Genomic DNA, 22,244 nt, shown 5'->3' with positions numbered 1-22,244 from the left:
AACTATTGGAATAGTGATTGTCACAAGGGCCTAGACTTAACACCAGAAACTACCAATTCCTGTTAAGTTTAAAGCTTAGATTGAAAAAAATCCTCCACCAAATATTTGCTGCAAGTATGTTATGATAACACCAACTGAACATTGTATGGTCAAATTCTAACAAACAGCCACTTTAAATAAGTAAACATGAGGAATATTGCAATTTATAACACAGATACTTATCCTTGAATATTGCACATGTTAACAGCAAAGTGCTCAGAGAGAAATTGTTTCTGACCTGAAAGGTCTCTTCACTTCTTAGGTGAGCATTCCTTCACCTGGTGAGCCTGCAGGACAGCAATCGCCTCGTCCACCTGACCAAAATGATAAAAACATATTTCCGTTACTCCAGTCCGGAACCGATTTAAATTTTTTTCGCACATTTATACTACATAGGATCTTAGAATTCAATACACCTTCATATTCAAACCGGTGAAGTAGGCCTTTAAGGATACTACTTGTGTCTGTACGGTAAATACGAAGCTACAGCCAGGAGACACCTGCATTAAGATTTGAAAGAAGGGGACACAGCAAGTCTGTCCAAAGGTTTCCTAATCTACCTTATCATTAAATCAGAGGCAAAGAGTAAACATTATATGGATCTTCTTTCCATAGTTCCACTAAGAAAGTGGGTAAATAACAAGTCCCCAAAAATAAACTTCCTTTAATAAATTAACAAGCACATTTGTGAGTTTTGAACAAACGATTCCCCTTTTCCTAACAGTTCCTGCTTTTAAATGCTAAAGACACCCATTACCAGTATATCAGTAATCAATGATATTGATCATTACCATCTGGGAGACATGTTTTAAGCTGTCACTTTCTCTATGAAAACTGACAGGACAAAAAAAAACTCACAGTATGGCGAGTTGTAAACTGCTCTGCACCGTACTCATACTTCATCGAATAAAAACATAAATATCAGCTGAGGTAACTTAATTGTGGTGCAAGCAATAAGCAAACCTCTGGGCTGTTCAGTGGTCTGGCTTAAGATGTTGACAGCTTATTTTCTCAAACTAAATAACATCTTCTTTAATAAATAGAAAAATGTAATGGTAAGACTAAGAAGTGAAAAGGGGAATAATTTATGCCTTAGAGTGCAGGGACTCGGGCGTCTCCAGCATGTGCAGCAGCTCTGAGTTGTCGATCTCAAGCAGCATCCCGGTGATTTTTCCAGCCAGGCTAGGGTGAAGGCCGTGAATCAGCGGGTACAATCGCTCCCCTATATATTGCAGAGGAGAGAGAGAAAGAGATAGGATTGATTTACAACCAATTCTACACGTTTCATCTGTTTACATGTAAGGGATTGAGTGATGCCACACCAAGGAGCTGTTTCTGATCCATGAGTGGAGCTGAGGCCAACATGGAGGCGCTGAGTGGCTCGTGGCCTTGACTGTGTACGTGTGGCTCCATCATGGGAGCTGGAAAAACCTACAGACAATGAATAAAACACAGCATTACTCCCATGACTATTTATATTCATCTGATATCCCAATCCCAATGATGGTTTTCTATTTATTTAAAAAAAAAATGTACTATGAGCTACTAAGTTGAATATACTACAGCACCTGTAGTCTTGTCATGGGTGCAGGTACAGTGACGACCTGTTGGACATTTCTCACTGCAGACGAGTACTTGTACTGGCCGCTTCTGGTCACACCTGGCATGTCAGTACGCCCTCCCACAGTCTGGGTCGCAATGTTATCTTAATAAAGACATTCTACGTGTCATATTCTATATTCTTTCAAGAGTTCATCAAGGCCTCACAGTTCTGATACTTACTTGTCTTTTGACAGGAGCTTATGATGCGCGGGGCCTGGGTGGAAACCTGTCTGACTGTAGCTATTGGGGTCGATCCACGTCGCGGAACAGAATTACCAACAAATTGGGTTGTGTAGGGGCCTGAGAACATGTGAGATGACGTTTATAGACATTGCATATATTCATTCATCCATGTGACCATAAATCAAATGATCCATTCACCCTGTATCCTCGGTGGTTGTCCTGTCCAACGGGGTACTGGTCTCACGTTGCTGACAGCGTTGTGGTTGTAGAAGGAGCGAGCGGGAGGCTGTAAGAATCGCCATTCACGTAAACCATTTGAAAATCACATTTCATTTCAGTGTTTGTAAATATTGACCAATGATGACAATTGAATAGACTTGGTCATTTGAGCAGGTTCCCAAATTTACACCTGCCAGTGACCAAAGTCATTGAAATAAAAAAGGCATGAGGAGAATTCATGAAATTAATTATGAGTGAGGGGTATATTTTTACTTGAATGTTCTTGTATACAGACTAGTATAAATGTTTAGTACCTTGACATGTTTTGACTGCTAAACTTCCTGCAGTCTTCCTCAGAAGTGTCGAATGTTGCTGTGACGAGTTGTGTATATTTTATTCCCCCACCTCCCCCTATAAAGCTAATTCCATCAAAAACGGTTGAAGGATGAGGCCCTCATCAGACTGCCTAGCATTGTGGTTGTTTTGCTTACATTTCCTTTTTTTAATCCACTTGATGGCCACACCAAAACATTAAATTCATACACTGCATTCAGAAAATGTAGCGTTAAGGCATAACAAACACTATCAAAAGTCGTTGTGGTTTCCTACATACCTGTGGCACACTCATGTAGTATCCAGCCTGCTGGTATTGGTCAATGATGGGGCTTGTCATGGTCCTCATGGTAGCAAGTCTCTGCATGTATTTATTGGTCAGGATTGCTTTCCGCTCCTCCCTCCGCTGAGCCAGAGCCACATACAGTGGTTTGGTGGCTACAATTCTCCCGTTCATTTCAGTCACTGCTTTAGTTGCTTCCTCAGGTGAAGAGAAACAGACGAAGCCAAAGCCTTTGCTTTGGGAGCCATCTGTCATGACCTGCAGGAAACAATGAAGCTCCAGTTCAATGTGTTTGAGAAACTTTACCTGAGAAATGCAGAACTGAGATTTGGGACTGTAGTTGGACTCCAGTTGGTGTGAGACTTGACTTAGTTCAGACTTGAATACCCGAAGACTCGATCGGACGTAAGGCTTAGCTTCTTGACCCATAAATATTGTAAAATGTTCTGCTGAATGTATTTGTGCCTTATGGAGTTTTTTGCTTTTGTTTTGCAGTTCACATTGTGTTTTTAAATGTGGGCATTATCAGACTCCAACTGGTTATGGTCCTAAGCTGACCTAGTCTGGTCCAACCAGACCATCGTACTTCATTTCATTTGTACAGAAGGTCTGGAAGTGCTGTAATTGGCAAATGTTCACTCACTTGGAGGCGGGTGTCTGTCGAAGTTTAAAACTATTGGATCTGCCCAGTGCCACTCTGGAATAGCCAACCAATCGCGTCAAGTTTGGTCGTCACGTGTGTCATGAGCCGGCTTTTGACGGTGCGTTCCAGTTGGACAGGGAACTCGGAAATTTCCGACTTCACTACATATTGTAGTCTATCAATCTACCGGTACCTGGCAACAGTAACTTGTTAGAGCCTAACGTTTAGTTATTTGGACGAAAAAGGTTTTAGGCGTCCATACTTTCGCGAGCAGATGCACTGGAACACAGACAGGTCGGAACTCGGAACTACCAATTCTACCAATAGGAAATCTCCTAATTCCGAGTATAAAGGAACGCAGCATTCAACTGAAACTGGAGCGCGACTTCGACGTCATCGTTCTCAGCCACTCGCTCTGTTCGCTGATTGGACGATTGTAGATCCTCCGGAGAATCTGGGAAATGCACTGGACACCCAGACTGACTACTGAAGAGAAAATTAAATTTGGCCGGAAGTAGGCGGGCGGGCAGAGCCAGGCTAAAGCTGACCCCCATGCGCAAAAGAAAAATAACAAAGACGTCATAAGCAGCACGCTGTCGTACTGAGTAAACATGGACAACACTGAAGTCAGTGTTTCCGGTTTTATAAATACATTGATGGTGCAGTGGAAGGAAAATTCTGAGTAAATAACGAGGATGAGGAGAAAGACGGACACATGCTACTTCTGTACAGAGGTCTGAGTGGATGCAGTCACAGACAGGAATGGTGGGACATTCGTGACATGAATGACTACACAAAACAGCTGTCTTCCATGTTTGTATTAATATAGTGACATAGAGAAGAGTGATTGTCTTGAGGTACAGAAGTCCAATACGGCTGTTCATGATGAGATCGGAATGCAAAACATCAGAACTGTATCCGATGTGTGTGTGTGTCCTTAGCTAATTTGAGTAAGAACATGAATAACAAAAGCACATTAAGGACATGTTTACTGCCAAAGTTTAAATGTGTTTTCAGGGCTCAAAGTCTCAATCTGCCAAAAGTGATAATCAGTGTGGTAGAATAATTTTGTATTGGTGATAAAATGAGTACAAACAGTTTCTGCTGTTTGCAGAGAAATTCAGGACTTGAAAATCTGTCCTTGATACTTAAAGCCTACATTTTTTGGTGAGTATACCTTGGGAGGATTCAGTTTTATTCGTAGCTCTGATAACAAAAAAAATAAAAACTTTACCATACCTTGGCACTAGTGATGGTGCCATAAGGGGCGAACTCCTTCCTCAGTCTCTCCTCATCTATGCTATCGTCCAGGTTCTTCACATACAGATTCACCCCCTGGAATCAGAAAAGAGTAAGAAATGACTATCAGGCAGCAACAAATGTGTCTTACTTATTGATTGGAAACTGAGGAATTAATTTCAATGGAACAAGCTGTTTACGTGCAGGGTAACACCACTCAAGAGGCCCCGGGACTGATATGGTCATCTTGAAACAATGACTTAAAAAACCTTGATCTTTTGTCTTTCTGCAACCTTAATTTTGATCTTTATTTATGATGTTTATCTGTATATAAAAATATACAGATTATAAATGATATCACTAATATAAAAAACTTTATTATCAGTCTGTTTAATATAAAGCTACAGACTGGAGATGGTTAGGACTGGAAAAATCTAGCTTAGACACACACACACATATATACACACACACACACACACACACACACACTGTTCAACCAAGAAAATGATCTCTATCCATATTTGGATAGAATACTGATAGTGGTTGTGGCTTATACATTGTGTTTTTTTGTTTGTTTGTTGCAACAATTAATGTACAGAACAAGATGGGAACAGACATGATCAAATTAACAAATATACATTAGATTAAAGGAGGTAACACTAAATCTGGCAAATGTATTTTCTAACCTAATATTGATGGCATTGTAATTGTTGTCCCTTCAAAGCATTACATTGATTTAATATTGGCATATAATACTGAAATATGTGTACCTTTTCAAACTGTTTATTTTTTAATTAGAATTTTTCGTTTTGTTGCAAGTTTACAGAGGTTCGTGTTGGACAAGTTCTCCAGCTGGTTGCCTAGCACCATGACGACAGGACTAGGGTTGCTGGACGGGTCCCGGGATTTCGGGATTCCCGTGAAATGAGTCAGTCCGGGAGTACCGGAAATTGGCCGCGGGACCCGTCCTCCCGTTTTTTTTTTTTTTCGTTTTTTTTGAGGGGGGATATTTTTTTTAATAAGCTAAAATGAATAAAACAAAGGCTACACAATATTTTGTGTGAAATGTATTTTTTAGACAGGCAGGCATACGAAATACCAGCGCCTCTACAATAGGCTACTGAAAGTGCTGTGTCCGAGGAAGAGTCTGATGATACCCAAGAATATGCGTATCAGCCAGAGCCAAGCGAGCAGACAATGACCCAGAGCCTTACTGCACATCTGCAGCAGGCAGTCATTAGCCTCGTTAGAGATGTCGCCGTCTTGCTCAGACCTGCGCAATTATGACGCTCGGCTTGCTGAGCGCACAGCATTTTTGTTGTGCGCTCAGCAAGACGGGCTTCATAGTTGCGCAGGTCTGAGCAAGACGGCTCCAAGTCGAACGAGGCTAATGACTGCATGCAATGTCCCGAGCCAGACCAGAGGTATGGGAATGACCTCCACAAAATAATTTCAAAAGAGTTTGCGCTCTTCGAGGCAACCAAAGAGCGACCCAAACACCTGCAGCAGCTCTACTCTGCACTTTCCACCATACAGCCGACGTCCGTGGAAGAAAGAGCGTTCTCGGTGTGGTCAGTTCGTGACAAAGCTCAGAAACAGGCTGAGCAGTGTGTCTTGAAGTCACACTTCATGAAAGTAAAAGAAAGGAAAGCTGGAAAGTAATCTTGCTTAGCGTGTCAGTTTGAATAGGCTGTTAGTTCTGTCATGTCTTATTTCACACGTTAAGAGCAATCGGTAGCCTAGTGCATTTTTTGTTATTTGCCTATCCTTTGGAAAATATTCAATTTAAACTGATTTCGTTCATAGAAATAAAAATAGATTGTTTGAAATACATTTGTTCGCCAAACACCGTTTTTTGGCCATGTTTTGATATTGAACCTCTGTGAAACATTTTTCGTATTTTCTTCATAAAAACACCGTTTTCAATAGGCCTATTTAACTTCTGGAAAATATTTTGCCTAATTTGAATGGCTTTTCTTCATGTTATTTAAGTAGAAATAAAACGTGATGTAATATAGCCTTGTCCTGCTGCATTTATTTATCTATTGGCATTGATTTAGTCCCATTAAAGTAGTATTAAAGGGCAATAATGGTTTCAACGGGAAATCCCGGGAAATCCCGTGAGGAGCTCTGAAATCCCGGGATTTGAAAAGGGGCCATTTCGGGAAATTTCAGCAACCCTAGACAGGACACCATGAGCCTTATATTGCAGATATGAGTGTGTGGTAACCATCTTATTTAATGCTTTCATTCTATTCCTTCCCCTAACCTTTATGGGGTCAGACACTTATAGTGCTTCCTAATGGTGGTTTTAAATAAAATAATAATTATATATTTTGCTGCCGCTGGTAGGGATTTATGTGTTCTATGTAATTCTCCTAATTTTTCAATACAATTGTAAGGAAGACATTAGATGCTCAAATGACTTATCTTGTGTATATAAAAAAAAACACATTTGCATAAACAACTCAGGTAAGGCCTTCAAAATGAACACTACCGATTTAATTTATTTCCAAACACTTAAAATATAAAACCTTTAGAGACGTGATGGCAAGAACATTATCAATAAGAGTCATTACTAAGTCTTTGAATGACAAAGGCCCATATTGATACAAAGCAGCAGCAGCAGCACCTGATAGCGCTGGATGCGGTCCTGTTTGATCTGGTCAAACTTGCGCTTGAGCTCTCCCTGGCGCTCCAGGCGCTTCTGAGCTCGACCCACGTAGACCGCTTTCCCATTGACTTCCTTTCCATTCATTTCATCAACTGCCTGGGAAAACAACATATATATATTTTTTTTTTATATATATATATAAAATCGTTTCATCAGGTGGCAACAACTCCAATAAATGCTAATTATTTTCTATGTATCTGCACTGCACATTTGTGAGTCTCTGCCCCACGGTAGTAAAATAAATTCACTTAATGCAACTTTAAATTTTGAAACAATAAGGCCGATATATTCTTGATTGTGTTTGAATACAGTGGGTGGTATTCATGGAAACTAACTTGGCCGTAAAATAATGAGTCAATGCTACAGGTCCAGTCTAAATGTCAATATATCGACCTGCTTCTGTTGGCGGACATCTGAATGGCCATACAAACGTGGCACACATTACCTTCTGAGCATCCTCGTGATTAGCATAGTTTACAAAGCCAAATCCTCGTGAACGGCCCTTGTCATCCTTCATCACCCGCACACTGAGAGTCCTCCCTGAGAGGAGGTTTGAGCACAAAGCAATGTGTAACTAGCTGGTATAAAGACAGATTTTTATACTCTACCGACTGTGGCCGTCAATCTTCTTACCGAATGCATTAAAGACCTCCTTGAGTTTGTCATCAGTGTAGTCTTCACCAAAGTTTTTGATGTAGACGTTGGTGAACTTCATGGCTTTGCTGCCAAACTCGACCTCTCTTTCCTTGCGGGACTTAAAGTGGCCAACAAAACTGCAGACCGGATCAAACCCACCACACACCCAGTACAGTGAAGGGATAAAAAGGACAGTTCAATTTTATAACAACAAGTACAACAACAATTGGCTTCAGCAAACGTCAAAGCGTCACAGGACAACTGATAAGGACAGGAATCAAATCCGTGTAAACAAACAGGACTTTAATAAAGTCAGAAATAAATTATATCAGTAAATACCTTATATACCAAATCACAAAACTGATGAACAAATAGCAATCACCTCGACTATTACTGGTATAGAGTTGGGAACAACTTTGACTGTTAGGACATTATAGCTTTCTGACGACCTTGCTTTGCCTGATTTGTTGAGCCCTAAAAGTACAAGAAACACAAAGACAACACACCTAAACATACATCCTACCTACTCACTGACCTAAGCAGGGACAACTGACATTTCCCCCCCAGGGAATGGGCCTTTGGGATGACAATGCCAGATTCCAAATGATTATGTTTCTTTGGACTGAGCAAAAAAAACAAACATGGAAAAGTCAGTTTGTGATGTCTTTAGCATTCATTTACAGTTTATATAGTTAACATACACACATATATATCCTGCGCTACTCTTTGCCTCAACTTTGCCTTTTTGTGTATAAATATTTTTATATGAATGACATTTGGCACATTATTTGATTTTACCACTTTAACTTCTCAAAGTAATCAGTGTACTCACACTTTCCTGTCATTCAACAGCATCCCATTCATGGTGTCTATGGCCCGTTTTGCTGCCTCGTGAGTCTCAAAATGAACAAAGCCGTAGCCTTTGGATCCTCTCTCATCACACACAACCTACAAAGACAAAGGCATCAAAATAGCAAATAACAGAGTTTTTGCAACACAGCACCAAGCAATTTAGTTTTGAATATGTACTTGAGTATTGTGCAGCGCTTATCTTCTGATTCTGGTCATCTATCCTGTCTGAATGATACGATCATGCTCTTGTTTTACACAAATAATTTGTTTCAATAAATATTTAAGCAATCTGGTATTAAAAATGGAATTAGTAAAATATTTTTTTGTTTAACACAATAAAAAGGGTTAACTGCCATGACCATCAGCTTTGCTTTGTATGCATTTGCCATAACAGGATATTTTAGTAGTATTTATATTAATGTTGTAACACCGAGTAAAAGAAAATGTTCTACAATGTTCTATCATCCTAACATTGTATGGTACAAGATGTACATGATCAAACATCTGTTTGATACACACTGTACAAACAAATAGCTGTCAAGACAAGAAAGCGTCTGCGGCCATGCAGTTGTCAAAAGGTTGATGCAGACATTCATACCTTGCAAGACAAGATGTTGCCAAAGGCTGAGAAGGTGTCGTACAGGGCTTTGTTATCAATAGACTCGTCCATGTTCTTGATAAAGATGTTTCCCACACCAGACTTCCTGAGTCCCGGGTCACGCTGAGACCACATTATTCTGATAGGCCGACCCTTGATAACATCGTAGTTCATTGTATCGAGAGCGCACTCCGCTAGAAATACAATTTAAAAACACATATAACCATTAAACGTCCTATATTAATTGTATTTGTCCTAGCAACAGGACTTTACCTTCCATCAACATGACACAAATATAAGATCGGATGGGCAACGTTAGGATAAGAATTTTTCAGTGTTTATCGTCTACAGAAAGTACTCACTTGATACAGAAAAGTGCTAAATAATACTTCACTCATGAGGTTAAAGAATACACTCCGATTTATCCCAAGGTGACAGGGTAATATTAAAAAAACTGGATGGATATTCAGGTGAATTCCAGTCAACTTTCTATCATCATTGTTTCCAGTGAAATGTATAAATTAAAATAAATATAAAGAGAATGACGTTGAATAGAGATATGTATACACAATACGTACAGATATAAGTTATAAGACTGAAACTCACTGAATATGAATTTTCATATTCAGTGAGTTTCTTCTTGTGCATCAAATACTTGAAGTTGCAGCTCTAGATGTGTAGTGATTGAGTGACACACAATATTGCAGTGTCTAGTCTATTGTATGACAGCATAAACACCTGAAAAGCAAAATCATGGTCTCTTGTTGATTTATGTCAATTTTCACTTGACATCGCAGTGATTAATAATTGACATGTTCAAACGTTAATTTGGCGTATAAAGGGTATCTTACCATCTGCTGGTTGCTGGAAGTTAATGTAGGCATAGCCCAGAGACCTGCGGGTGATGATATCTCGGCACACGCGGATCGACATGATGGGTCCAGCAGGAGAGAACTTCTGGTAGAGCATGGCCTCTGTCACATCAACATGCAGGTCCCCGACATACAGAGATGCCAGGGGATATGATGGTCCATTGCTGTTCATCTTGGGGAACATCTGGTTCAACAAAGAAGAATTGTATTGCTTGTTGTCATTTGGTTTGTTCCAACTAAACTTTTTTTTTTACTTGAAATGCAAACCTATAATAGAGTTGCGACTACTCCCTTTATGAAGTTTATCATATTCTGTTCTAGTTGATCAGAATGTTGATTAAGCTCTGCTCATTTATGGTGGCCACTAAATATTAGAAACATGGGCTGGGGGGATGGTACAGGTTCATGCGCCTTGTATGTTTTCTTAATGTGGCTATGTTTCATATGTGTTTATTTTTATGATTTTTTAAGCCCTTCTAGGGACGGGCATTGGAAATTAGCATTAGCTATAAATGCTGTAATGCTGTACATTCAACATTTGTTGTTCAAGTGTCTAATACGTAATAAAAGGAAAAGTTTCAACAAACACTTGTATAACTGTCACACAGGTAGAATTTAAAACAGGGCTATTTATAAGACTACATTAGATCGTGTCTCTCTTGTTTTGAGAAAATAAATCCTACTGTAAAAATTGCAGAGTAAGTCACTGCCTACATTTAATATGATCGATCACTAAATCACATTTGTATTCATCCAATTGCAAAAACTGGGAAAAATATATAGTCCCTGTGTGGAAGATGTTTTTACAATTTTTATTATTATAACTATGTCCATGATTTTGCATACGGGTGGTAATATGTTTTTAATCACGGTGTAGACAGTAGAGACAAGACATAAAATATAACACATTTTTTAAAATTAATTCAATAGCACCACAAACTTACTACATCCTCAAAGTTATCATGTTGAATCACAACATTTAACGGCATTCGTTTAAGATAGAATTACCTAATCAATTTTGAGTGTACATTGTTTTGTTTTTTGTAAGTGTCTATTATAGACAGTTTATGGATTGTGTGTATGTTTTAGAATGATTTGTATATAACAAAATATATTCAAGAGAAAGGGTGTGGTTAAACTGTGGACTGAAAAATTCCAGTAATCTAAAATGGCCTCACACAAATTAACATTTATAATATTTAATCAGATAGCTTATCATGGGATCGCTTTTAATAAACGATATCAGGCAGGAATGTGAGTTAACAGTTTAAAAGTTCAAAAAATATTAATATTAAAAATAGTGAGGCGAGCTAGCTAAAGTTAGCTAAATTTACACTTTTTCTAAATTCTCTTTATTTCAAGCGTGTATCTGCTAAGCGTGAAGCAACTCGGTCTCAACCAAACAAACCAAAGGAAATCACCGTAAATAAACGTTACTTACAGATTGCTAAAAAGCCAAATGCGCCTTGACTCTGGTGTATGATTTTAGTTGTAGCAGCTTGTGAGCGCCGTCTTCACGTTGCACATGGGCGGGAGGTTGTTTTCGTTTAATTACAACCGTGGAACACCTGCACGTGTCTACTGCGCAAGCTACAATCAATTAAGTTGCGCGAGAGCAGAGATTCAACTTGCATGATACTCCGCGTTCAAAAATAGTTCTCGCGTATAAATAAGTGGGTAAACCGGAAAACCTAATTTTGTGTCGCCCTCTGGTGGTAGACCAAGACCGCGAAGACTTAACATTTGCTTGTACTGAAATCACAGCCCATACACAACTTTCCCCGTTCGTCTGCATTACCTTTAAATTTCCTTCCACGGCTAAACCATATTAAGAAAATAGTCTCTGTGAACAAAAATGAAGACGTAATGTTCCCGTTATCTTAAACGAAACTTTATTTCACTGAATGGTCTTTGACACTTTCCTATTTCTTACATGTATAGTGAAACTAGAATGGTTTTAAAGATACATAAACACAAAGCTAGAATTACACCAACCATTGTTTATCTCCATTTCATTGCTTTTTAGAGCTATCTAAATTTTCACAACCACGTGTGTGCACTGGGTAATAGACTGTTACAGAAGCAAATTTTAGCCATTAGACTGTCAGTAAAAACAACGCAAGTAGATACCTGATATACAGACAGGCTTCGTTCCACATTCACTAACTGCATTTTCATCAAGCATAATAATAAACTGACATGATTTTTTTTCCCCCAAGAAAAGATTTCAATTCATCAGAGCGTTGTCAGAGTAAACAGACAGTCAGCTATAATGTGGAATGGTGTATTCAACTACAGTATGTGGAATGTAGTGGTGATACATGGTATTGTGACACTGAGCTTCTCTCAAAAGTGATGGAAACAAGCTTCTCCAAAAGGGACTGATTTTCTGAGGTGATCATTCACACCTGGGTAAAAACTAAGGTCAAGATTTAGCAAATTAAGCAATGTGTGTGGTCTACCTCGTTCTCTTTGAAAGTCCTGAAAACAAAAAGCAGATGCTGCCACCTTAAAGTAAAATAGAGGCCACGAGAGAAAGCCAGGCACAGAACTTTTTGTTTTGGAGAAAACAACCGCTTTAAGAGGAATATTTTGCAAGCAGGGTTGATACAGTGTGGTAAGACATTTTCAATTAACATCAATAAAAGGTTACTTTAGGTTTTACATACAGATGATAGTCAATCTTGCAAAATACATGGAACCACATTTACGCACATACAATTTCCGATGTACTGAGATCAAGCAGCACCTGAACAGTGAGTAAAACTACAATGACAATCCATACTTAGTTCCAAAAAAAAAAGAAATAAAGAGCACTGCCTTTCCAAGAGCCTAATAATGTGGAATGTCTGATGTCTGAACAAATCTAACATGACAATTTAAGGGGTCCCTTAAAACTTTGAATCTGTGAACATGATCAAGGAGCATTACACCCAAGATGTCAGTGTCACAATACAGCCTGCCTCCTTTCTGTATGAGCCCACAGCAGAATTGCAGTTAGTCAAATACAGGATTGTACGTGTGTCTGGAAATTTAATAAACAAAACTGTTTTGGGTTGTGAAGCAAATGGAACACCTACCATCACAGTGTTTGGTGGAAATCAACTGCCAGTTTAATTACCATACATTAAAACCTGTAAATATCAAGAGGAATCACAAATAAGAAAGTAACAAAAAGAAAAAGGAAAAAAAGGGATGAAAAATGCACAACAAACTAGCTGGGACAAAGGGATTTGGAAGGACGATTAGAATTCACAACACCCCCCTCCCCCCAGACCATACACACAAACTTTCACATCCTTTCACACTTGCTCACTCACTACATACATACAGACACACAAAGCCAACAAAAATAACAGCAACATGGACTCACTAATCAATACAACATGTTTCCACAAAGTGACTGAATCTGCTAACTGAAAATTACCCTGTCACCTCACAGTGAACTGAGAGGGGTAAACTAGTTGGTCAGGAGCAATTCAGGCTGCTTGTCATACAGAAGTGGGAGGAGCTGATGGAGTGGAGGGGGATGTATATAAGCTGTCTGTGTTTAAGATAAGAGTGTAGGTGGATTAACAGTGCAATTCCATTAGTTTTCCCCGTCTCCGGTCTCTGCCTCATCTGCCTGGTTTTCTGATGTCCACAGCTGGGAACAGATACAGAAAGACGTTATGTTTTTGATGTGAATAATAAATACATATCGCTATCTATTAATCAGAGGCAAAGCGGCATTGAGCCTAAAACTCACAGTCAAGTTGTCCCTTAGTAGTTGCATGATCAGGGTGCTGTCTTTGTAAGAATCTTCGTTCAAAGTGTCAAGTTCAGCAATGGCTTCATCAAATGCCTGAAAAACAAAAAGATGAAACTTGTTATTTAAGCTTTAATAATCTTACACATTTGTAACACACTGAAAAATAAATGTAATTAATAATACTAAATTTACCCAAGACCTCTGGCTTATTGTAATGTTATGAATAACCTGTTAAACATTTTTCAAAACAATGCCTTTGGCTTCAGTTCATACCGTCTTAGCCAGACCACAGGCCTTGTCCGGGTTGTTTAGGATTTCATAGAAGAAGACTGAGAAGTTGAGGGCCAGACCGAGCCGGATAGGGTGTGTTGGCTGCATCTCCCCCTTGCTGATGTCGAAAGCTTGCTGGTACGCCTTCTGGGAGTTGTCCACTGTATCTTTAAACAGAAAAAGTAGGGGGGAATTAACATCACCATTCTAAACCCATTTCAAAGCCGTATTAAATTATTTTCTGGCCACTTGGGGGCAGTGGAAATGCAATGGATTACTGCATTGTCTCCTTATAATTAAAATGTCAAACTGAGCATAGAGCAACACTAGCCAATATACATGTCCAATATTACCGCTCCTTAAAACTCCATTTACCGTCTCCACCAGTAAGGGGCCAAATATGTATGCCTAGCGTGTTTGATGCACAGCAGCTGGACTGCTGTGAGCTTATCAGAGAGGGATGCTTTGTTTTGTTTTTCTATAACAAGCGGTTGCCTGCTGTTGCTGGAACCGAAGTTGATGACAGTATTGTGAGTGAAGCAAAAAATAAAACATGAGCTGAAAGACCCAATGCAGAGCTGTAAATCACTTACCCTTCTTAGCATCCCCAGCTGCAACCTCAGACAGATATCTATAATAGTCGCCTTTCATTTTCAGATAAAACACCTTGCTCTCAGCAGCAGTTGCGTTGGTAATAAGGAAGTTGTCCAGTAGCCCCTGAAAACAATAGTTGGATTTATTTATTTTTGTGATTTTCAGGCTAAACTAGAAACACTGTCTTCCCAAGAGTATGAATTACGAAGTTTTCAAAGCACCAAAGAAATTAAAAACCCTTACGAGCACATCATGGCAGATTTCCTGCAGCTCAGTTTCAATCTTCTCTCGGTATTCACGTGCCATTTGCTGTTTTTTATCATTGCCCTCAGTCTTCTGCTCGATGCTGGAGATGACACGCCAGGATGAGCGGCGTGCTCCTACCACGTTCTTGTAGGCAACGGAGAGAAGGTTGCGTTCCTCATTTGACAGCTCCGCACCTTGCTCTGTCACCGACTTCATGGCTGCTGCCATGTCATCATAGCGCTCAGCCTGCTCGGCGAGCTTGGCCTTCTGTACCAGGTCGTTCTTATCCATTTTCTAGACTGGGGAAAAGAAAAAGAAAAATTGCTTTAAAAAAAAAATAGTTGTGTAGTTAATCAACCGATGTAGAAGGATGGCTCTGTGCTGGTGACTGTTCTGGAGCCCCTATAGTTGGTTGTGGAGCGAAGGATGTTGCACAAGCAACTTAAGATAATGGCCAGCACTACACAACAGGAATGATTACAGAAGATCATTCCTGCCATCAGTAATAAACCATCTAAAAGGAATCTGTTTATGTCAGGAAAGGACACAAGTCAAGTAGATGTAATAGACAATGCACATTTTTATTTCTATTAACTTGTTTTGATGATTTTTATTTTCATAATTCTTTATATTATTAGTTACTAAAATCAAACAATTTCTCTACGATGATGAGAAAAACATACTTATCAATGGAAAAAAACAACGAAGATTGTTTCACTTAAGTACTCATACAGTCCATTCACTAGACATTATGGTTTGTTCTGATCTTTGGATTATGAACTGAATTTATTTCACTTGACCGGCCTGATCTTTTCAGTGAAGAAGATATCACTGGATTCAATGGAAAGTGAGGATAAGCATTGCGAACTGGGCCCCTTGGCAAGTGGGTCAACCAGACACACACAAATCACTGGCTAAGGTTAGCTGTTAGCTAGTCGATAGCGTCTTTCAGATTCGTTTCTCATCCGTATCGCTCTTTACCTGCTATTGTCTTACAAATGACCAAATCCACTTTGGACACGGTATTAAAAACTGACATTAATGAAAATGTAATATACACCGGGGTTTAACTGGATCGTATAGCGTTGTTTCTATCGATACTTGCTAACTTGCAGCAGCAGAAGCCTTCCCGGGTCAGGTTTTAATGCCCTCCCCTACATGTTGCTAGCGGGATGATACATTGTGCTTATTGATGTGAAATGCGGCCGATCTGATTATTCATTGTGTTTTGTTCCGTATTTACATTGGCGATTTACTGGATTAGCTAACGACACAGCTACTAATACGTCGTATTCATGATAATGCAAAGCAAGTGGCGTGGCTATGGTTAGCTAGCTGCCGTATTCTAATGTACAGTTACCGCTATCTAACGGTTACGTCGTTTAGCTAGGCCAGCAAAACCAACGACTGACTTTCGTTTAAAAAACACGGCTAGGGTGTTGACAATCGATTATTACCTTTTAAATATTCAACATAAAATAATATATTGTGTTACGGGGTATTATTTTCGCGTTTAATTCATTTTGAGCAGCTATACGACGGCCCGCCCAGGACGATGAGCCTGTCAGAACAAAGTGTCACCGAGTCCGACCGTCGGTTAGCTTGCGGCTAACGCTAGCCAGAGAGCTATCCGCCTAGCCTGGCACGTTAGCATGATGGCACCTCAACGGGATCCAACCGGACACGATGAAACAGCCATTAAAACACCGAGCTACGAATGAAAATGTAGTATTATAGTGAGATTTTTCGCCATCGCGAGGTTCTTACACTTACAATAGTGGCGACTTTTAATCCTGCTTTTTATTTCTCTCGCTGGACGATTCAGCCTCCGTCCTCCGTCTCGCTCAGCGTATCGTTCAGGGCAGTACCACTTCCGCTACACTCGCGCTTCTGTTTCCCCTTTTTTCACCACACATCTGCCTTACGTAATGCTATCACTGCTCATACGCTAAATTATTACATTAATATATAGACAAACCTCAAATGTATTTCTTGAAATTGAACACGCGTATTTTGTAGTTACACCACAATAATCATTTAAGGGGGATTAGAAAGGACCCTGGCACCACCTTCATAGCAGGCCGATTTATTCAGGCTCAGATGAGGATTTTTTTTAACTTAATTAACGTAGATAGCATATTAACATAGCTGCTGATTAGTGTGCCATGCCCTGCCACTGTTGTCCGTTGTGAGTGACTTGCTGGTTACACAAAGCGAACATTATCCAGACTGAGCACACTAACAGTAGACAGCCCTCCTCTGCATGGCTTTTCTGCTGTAACGTTAGAGCCGTGTAGCCTACCATTTAAACACCTCACATTGCTATACCAACAACTGTGTGCATAAATCTGGATAGCTCATAAATGGTCATTATTGTGTGAATGCATCTCACTTTGTTTTACATCCTCTACAGCAAGGTCAAGGTCAGCCAGCAGGCTTGCTTCAGGTGTTTGATGCTCCAGTTGAAAAGATAAAACTGTAATCAATAAATCTACAGTAAAATTAAAGATATTTATGTTTTACCTGAATGGGCCACACATAACAGTTGTAGAGGTTGCAGGCCCGGTTCTAGAAAGTCAGACTTGGGGGGGCCCGTAGAAATTTTGGGGGGGCACACTGGGCAGGGAGACCGAAGATGCGAGCGCGCGCGTAGCGCGCGAGCCGAAATTTTTTGCCCTTGTAAGATCTCTGCGTCTGCTTTTTGGCACATTTACTGTGAATTGTGTAGAACACAATATGCAAATAAACGTTGAGTGTTGCTGTGTGGGAAATTTGATTATTGCATGTTTTTTTTCTCCAAAATGTTTATGAATAACATATAATATACATTATATACAACATAATGTGTATATATATAAAATAAATGATTGTGATGTAAGTGTTTTATTGGCTAATTTTATTTGATGCCTCAAATGGTGAATTAAATAGGCCTACTTTCTATTAGTCAATGCATTGTGTGTCTGAATGTGTTCTCAACAGGATAATGCAGAACTGATTTAAAAAAAAAATACACTTGGTTAACAGCAGCCAACAGTAGCCAGCTAATCTATATTTTACAGTAGGCAATTTAAATCATGTGTGTGTTTGTGTGTCCAACAGGACAAATGCAGAACAGATTTTTTGGGTTTTTTTTTATTTAGTTAACAGCATTCAACAGCAGCCAGCTGATCAATATTAATTTAACAGTAGGCTATTTCAATCATATATATGTGTGTGGACCCAATTAATTTTATTTGACATTTTCTTGGACAGCGAACGAAATTTTCCGTCCGATAGTGGGTCGGGAAAAAACCCAGACCCACTATCGAAAAAAAAAAAAAAAAAAAAAAAAAAATCAAATTTTGGTTGGGGGGGCACAGCTCACATCTGGGGGGGCACGGCCCCCCCTGTCCCCTGGTTACCACCGGCCCTGAGAGGTTGTATTATCTCTCCTCAGAGATAACGTGCACAGTTTGGACGCCTCACATAGGCCTACAGTGATGTGTGAAAGTTTGTGAACCCCTTGAACCTTTTGGAATTGTATTTATTTTTACCATTATTAATTCATTTTTATCAATACCAGTAGTTTTTATATGAAATAACAGATGTTTGTTTATCAATTCAACATTTTTCTTTTCCAGAAATCAATTGTTAAAAGACATAAAACAAATGATTTGCCAACTGTTGTATGTGCAAAAGTTTGTGAACCCTAAGCTGCATTGCTTAAATCGAGCAGGTTAACACAATCAGGTGGGCCAAATTGATTGATGAAATAGACCAATGTAATGAGAGATATTTAGGGAAGAAATTGGGTGGCACTATAAAACAGATAAAACCAGGTCAGTTTAGGCTCATCTAAAAGGAAAAGAGATCTCAGAGGATCTCAGGATTAGAGTTTTGATGTTGCACATTTGTCTGGGGACAGCTATAAATTCATGTAATTTTTTTTAGCTCCATCGGTCCACCGTGAGGCAAACATCTACAAATGGAGAGCTTTAAGAGTGACTTAACATCTGCCTAGAAGTGGACTTCCTTTAAAAATATCCTTAAGCACCACAAGAAAAGTGATTTTTCAGGTAAAAGCCAACCCAAACATTACATCTTGAGATTTGCAGACAATTTGACACCACCATTCTTCACTTGGGAGAAGGTTCTCTTGGTGGTAGGCAGAGTTGCGTTTTTGCCCAAACATGGCGGTTTTGGTTATGACCAAACAGTTAAATTTTGGACTAATCTGTCCACAGAATAAGACTTCAGGTATCTCCAGGTGCTCTCTGGCAAAGTTGTGACAAGCAGTGTTGTTCTTTTTTTGAGAGCAGAGGCTTCTTCAGCAACCCTCCCATGAAAGCCATTTTGACTGAGTTTTCTTCTTATTGTGGAACCATGCACATCTGTCCCAGATGCTGCAAGAGAGGTCTGCAAATCACTAGATGTAATGTTTGGTTTGGCTTTTAACTGAAAAATCACTTTTCTTGTGGCGCTTGTGGATATTTTTGAAGGAAGTCCACTTCTAGGCAGATGTTCAGTCACTCTTAAAGCTCTCCATTTGTAGATGATTTGCCTAACGGTGGACGGATGGAGCTCAAACTTTTTTTTAAATAATTTATAGCTGTCCCCAGACAAATGTGCAGCATCACAACTCTATTCCTGAGATCCTCAGAGATTTGTTTCCCTTTTAGGATGTCTGACCTGTATGGGTTCACTTTGGTGATCCTAAACTGACCTGGTTTTATCTCTGTTTTATCTAGTGCCGCCCAATTTCTTCCCTAAAGATCTCTCACTACATTGGTCCATTTCATGACTCAATTTGGCCCATCTGATTGTGTTTACTTGCTCGATTTAAGCAATGCAGCTTAGGGTTCACAAACTTTTGCACATACAACAGTTGTCAAATAATTTGTTTTATCTGTTTTAACAATTGATTTCTGGAAAAGAAAAATGTTGAATTGATAAACAAACATCTGTTATTTCATATAAAAATACGGGTATTGATAAAAATGAATTAATAATGGTAAAAATAAATACAATTTCAAGTTCAAGGGGTTCACAAACTTTCTCACAGCATTGTATATTCTTAGAGGTATCTGTACTCAATTGAGATTTCAGGAATAATGCCTCATCTTCTAATGGAAAACCGAGTTAGTGGGGAAGATATTTTGAAATTGCTGTTTGAATGCTAATATCTACCAGAAATCACCACCATAAAACTTAAAGGGGACATATTATGCAAAATCTCAGTTTTAAAGGTGTATTTCCAAGGTCTACTATAGGTTTTCATGGTTTATTGTTCAAAAAACCCAATAGTTTTCTACCATTTCCCATTTCTTCATCGCCTTTTCCAGCCTTCTCTGCCCTCTATCTCAAAAGGTAGGTTTTGACAGCTTACCCCCCTTCGCAAGAATACTATTCTACTCTGACTGGTCAGATCTACATGGGCGTGCATGCACCGCCCTGCTCATTTACTCTATACCTACCTACATGGGCATGGCACACGCCCAGCTGTCAGTTTTGTTTACTTTTGGCCAATGAAGCATGGAGACCAATGTAAACATGCTTAGCTTCATTTCTACCACAAATATCGGCACACTAACCAGTTCTAAACTAAAAGATGTACAACTGAACCTGTTCAGACAGGAGTCTGAGCTGAAAACTGTGAAAATGGCATCAAGATTTCTGATTTCCCTGACATTATCCTCAGGTAAATACTGTTTAATTATGTCACAGTCAATAACATAATTTGAGCTAAGTATTTATGCATAAACTCTCTAAACTGGTAACATACACCCTGTTTTACGTTTGTCTTTACAGGTCTGTGGAATGATCTACAGCCCAGTGGAGTGAAAAAGCTTTGATTGTGAACCGATACTGAGTTGACATGTAAAAATGTACAGTAACCATAATGGAAAAGAATGTATCCTGAATCATGTCAAGATTCACTGGAAAGGCATTATCTTTTGTAAAATGTATGGTTGAAATAATTATGCTTTAGGTTTGTCAGAGCTGCAAATTATCTGACAACATTTCAATATCTAGTAGATAATGTATCATTTGTATTGTGATCACTCATTCATAATAAAGTTACCGTTAAAAAATGTATTGTGTTGCTTACTGTCACTGTTTGCTACCTGTAGTAAAGGATTACTTGAAACTCACATTTTCATCTCGCTGAAGATTTTCTCTGATAAAACAGTATCATTACATTTTAAAAAGACCAAAAACATCCTTAAAAATAAAGCAGTTTATTCATAGCCAGTGGAATGAAAATATGAAGTGTACATATCAAACAGAAGCAAAGCCATAACTTTTATGTTACTGTCCAGTTGTTGTTAGGCCCTGAAGAAGACCACCTGTCCCACCAAGTGAACACATCCTCCTCTGAAGGAACGGATAGTGTGACGGTCTTGGTGGCTCCGGCTCCATCAGGTCACTCAGACACCTGTAAAACATGGCACATTCAGTTACATCATGTAGCCTAGCTGACATGTATAGGCCTACATCATACATCTGTTATGGCAAAGCTACAACAAATTCAGTACAGCCCTGGCTCGATAAGCAACCAGTTCTGAGTGATACTGTGTGCTTTTTGAAATATAATGGACAGGAAACAAACACCAGCAGAGACAACTTACAGTATTCCTGTCTATGTGTACATTACACTGGAGATCATGTAATAGGCCTATTGCTGCTTGTACTACAGGTTTATTTTGCTTAAAAAAAACGTCACTTTGTCCCGCATTCTCCCGCACAAACGTAGTCTTTGTCCCACATCTGGTGAATTGGGATCTGGTCACCCTAACTACACACTGTCCGCAGACTTATTGCGGTGTGTACTTGAGCTATACAATCAGACAGCTAGCAGGTAGCAGGATGAAGCTATTAAAAAAATACTCTTCAGTTTCCAACACACCCTACAGTTTCACCGTCTGTTTTTCACTCAGGGGCTGTCACGGCAGGACTAACGTGAGCTCACAAAAGAGCCAAATGTCACTGCAAAAGAATCACAGCTCTAACCGTTAGCATAAAGCTAGCGGGCGCTAATGCTAACGACTAAACCCCGCATTCTCTCATTTCAGTCGGTGTTGGTTATTATAGGAGGGATAAAATAAAGCACATTACAGACATTGAACTAACAAACGGACAGAATTATTTTTTTAAATAGGACTACTTACATTTCGGACGGATAGTGTGTCTCAGTCTTCCTGGCACAGTCTCCTCCACACTCCAGTAAAAA

At 39.3% G+C, this 22,244-nt stretch overlaps 2 protein-coding genes across 2 annotated transcripts; both read right to left on the bottom strand.

Moving 5' to 3' along the window:
• Positions 1-290: 290 nt before the first annotated feature.
• On the bottom strand, positions 291-11,648 carry LOC307252673 (embryonic polyadenylate-binding protein-like; the record flags this gene model as incomplete). The annotated part of the gene is made up of 15 exons (XM_080030406.1): positions 11,615-11,648; positions 10,153-10,357; positions 9,302-9,495; positions 8,684-8,799; positions 7,849-7,988; positions 7,661-7,755; positions 7,174-7,311; positions 4,542-4,637; positions 2,657-2,917; positions 2,023-2,110; positions 1,822-1,941; positions 1,608-1,744; positions 1,362-1,470; positions 1,131-1,261; positions 291-353 (listed from the first exon to the last, which is right to left on the bottom strand). The coding sequence occupies exons 2-15, from the start codon at positions 10,355-10,357 to the stop codon at positions 291-293; spliced, it is 1,893 nt and encodes a 630-aa protein (XP_079886532.1). The 5' UTR covers positions 11,615-11,648.
• Positions 11,649-13,367: 1,719 nt separating this feature from the next.
• On the bottom strand, positions 13,368-16,920 carry LOC307253174 (14-3-3 protein beta/alpha-2). The gene is made up of 6 exons (XM_080031073.1): positions 16,808-16,920; positions 15,032-15,333; positions 14,788-14,911; positions 14,198-14,361; positions 13,922-14,017; positions 13,368-13,819 (listed from the first exon to the last, which is right to left on the bottom strand). The coding sequence occupies exons 2-6, from the start codon at positions 15,323-15,325 to the stop codon at positions 13,763-13,765; spliced, it is 735 nt and encodes a 244-aa protein (XP_079887199.1). The 5' UTR covers positions 15,326-15,333; positions 16,808-16,920; the 3' UTR covers positions 13,368-13,762.
• Between the last annotated feature and the right edge of the window lie 5,324 nt (positions 16,921-22,244).

This window comes from Ammodytes marinus, assembly GCF_949987685.1.
Source record: "Ammodytes marinus genome assembly, chromosome: 7".
NCBI lineage: Eukaryota > Metazoa > Chordata > Actinopteri > Uranoscopiformes > Ammodytidae > Ammodytes > Ammodytes marinus.
Note: the sequence above shows the minus strand (reverse complement) of the source record. Positions and strands in the feature narration are given on the sequence as shown.

What these genes read in the sequence shown, in the direction of transcription:
- LOC307253174 (XM_080031073.1), bottom strand. Translation starts at nt 15,325, where the DNA reads ATGGATAAGAACGACCTGGTACAGAAGGCCAAGCTCGCCGAGCAGGCT. An exon ending in AAATCTGCCATGATGTGCTC is followed by an intron (nt 14,912 to 15,031) that starts GTAAGGGTTTTT and finishes TATTGTTTTCAG; the next exon opens with GGGCTACTGGACAACTTCCT. An exon ending in AGCTGGGGATGCTAAGAAGG is followed by an intron (nt 14,362 to 14,787) that starts GTAAGTGATTTA and finishes TTCTGTTTAAAG; the next exon opens with ATACAGTGGACAACTCCCAG.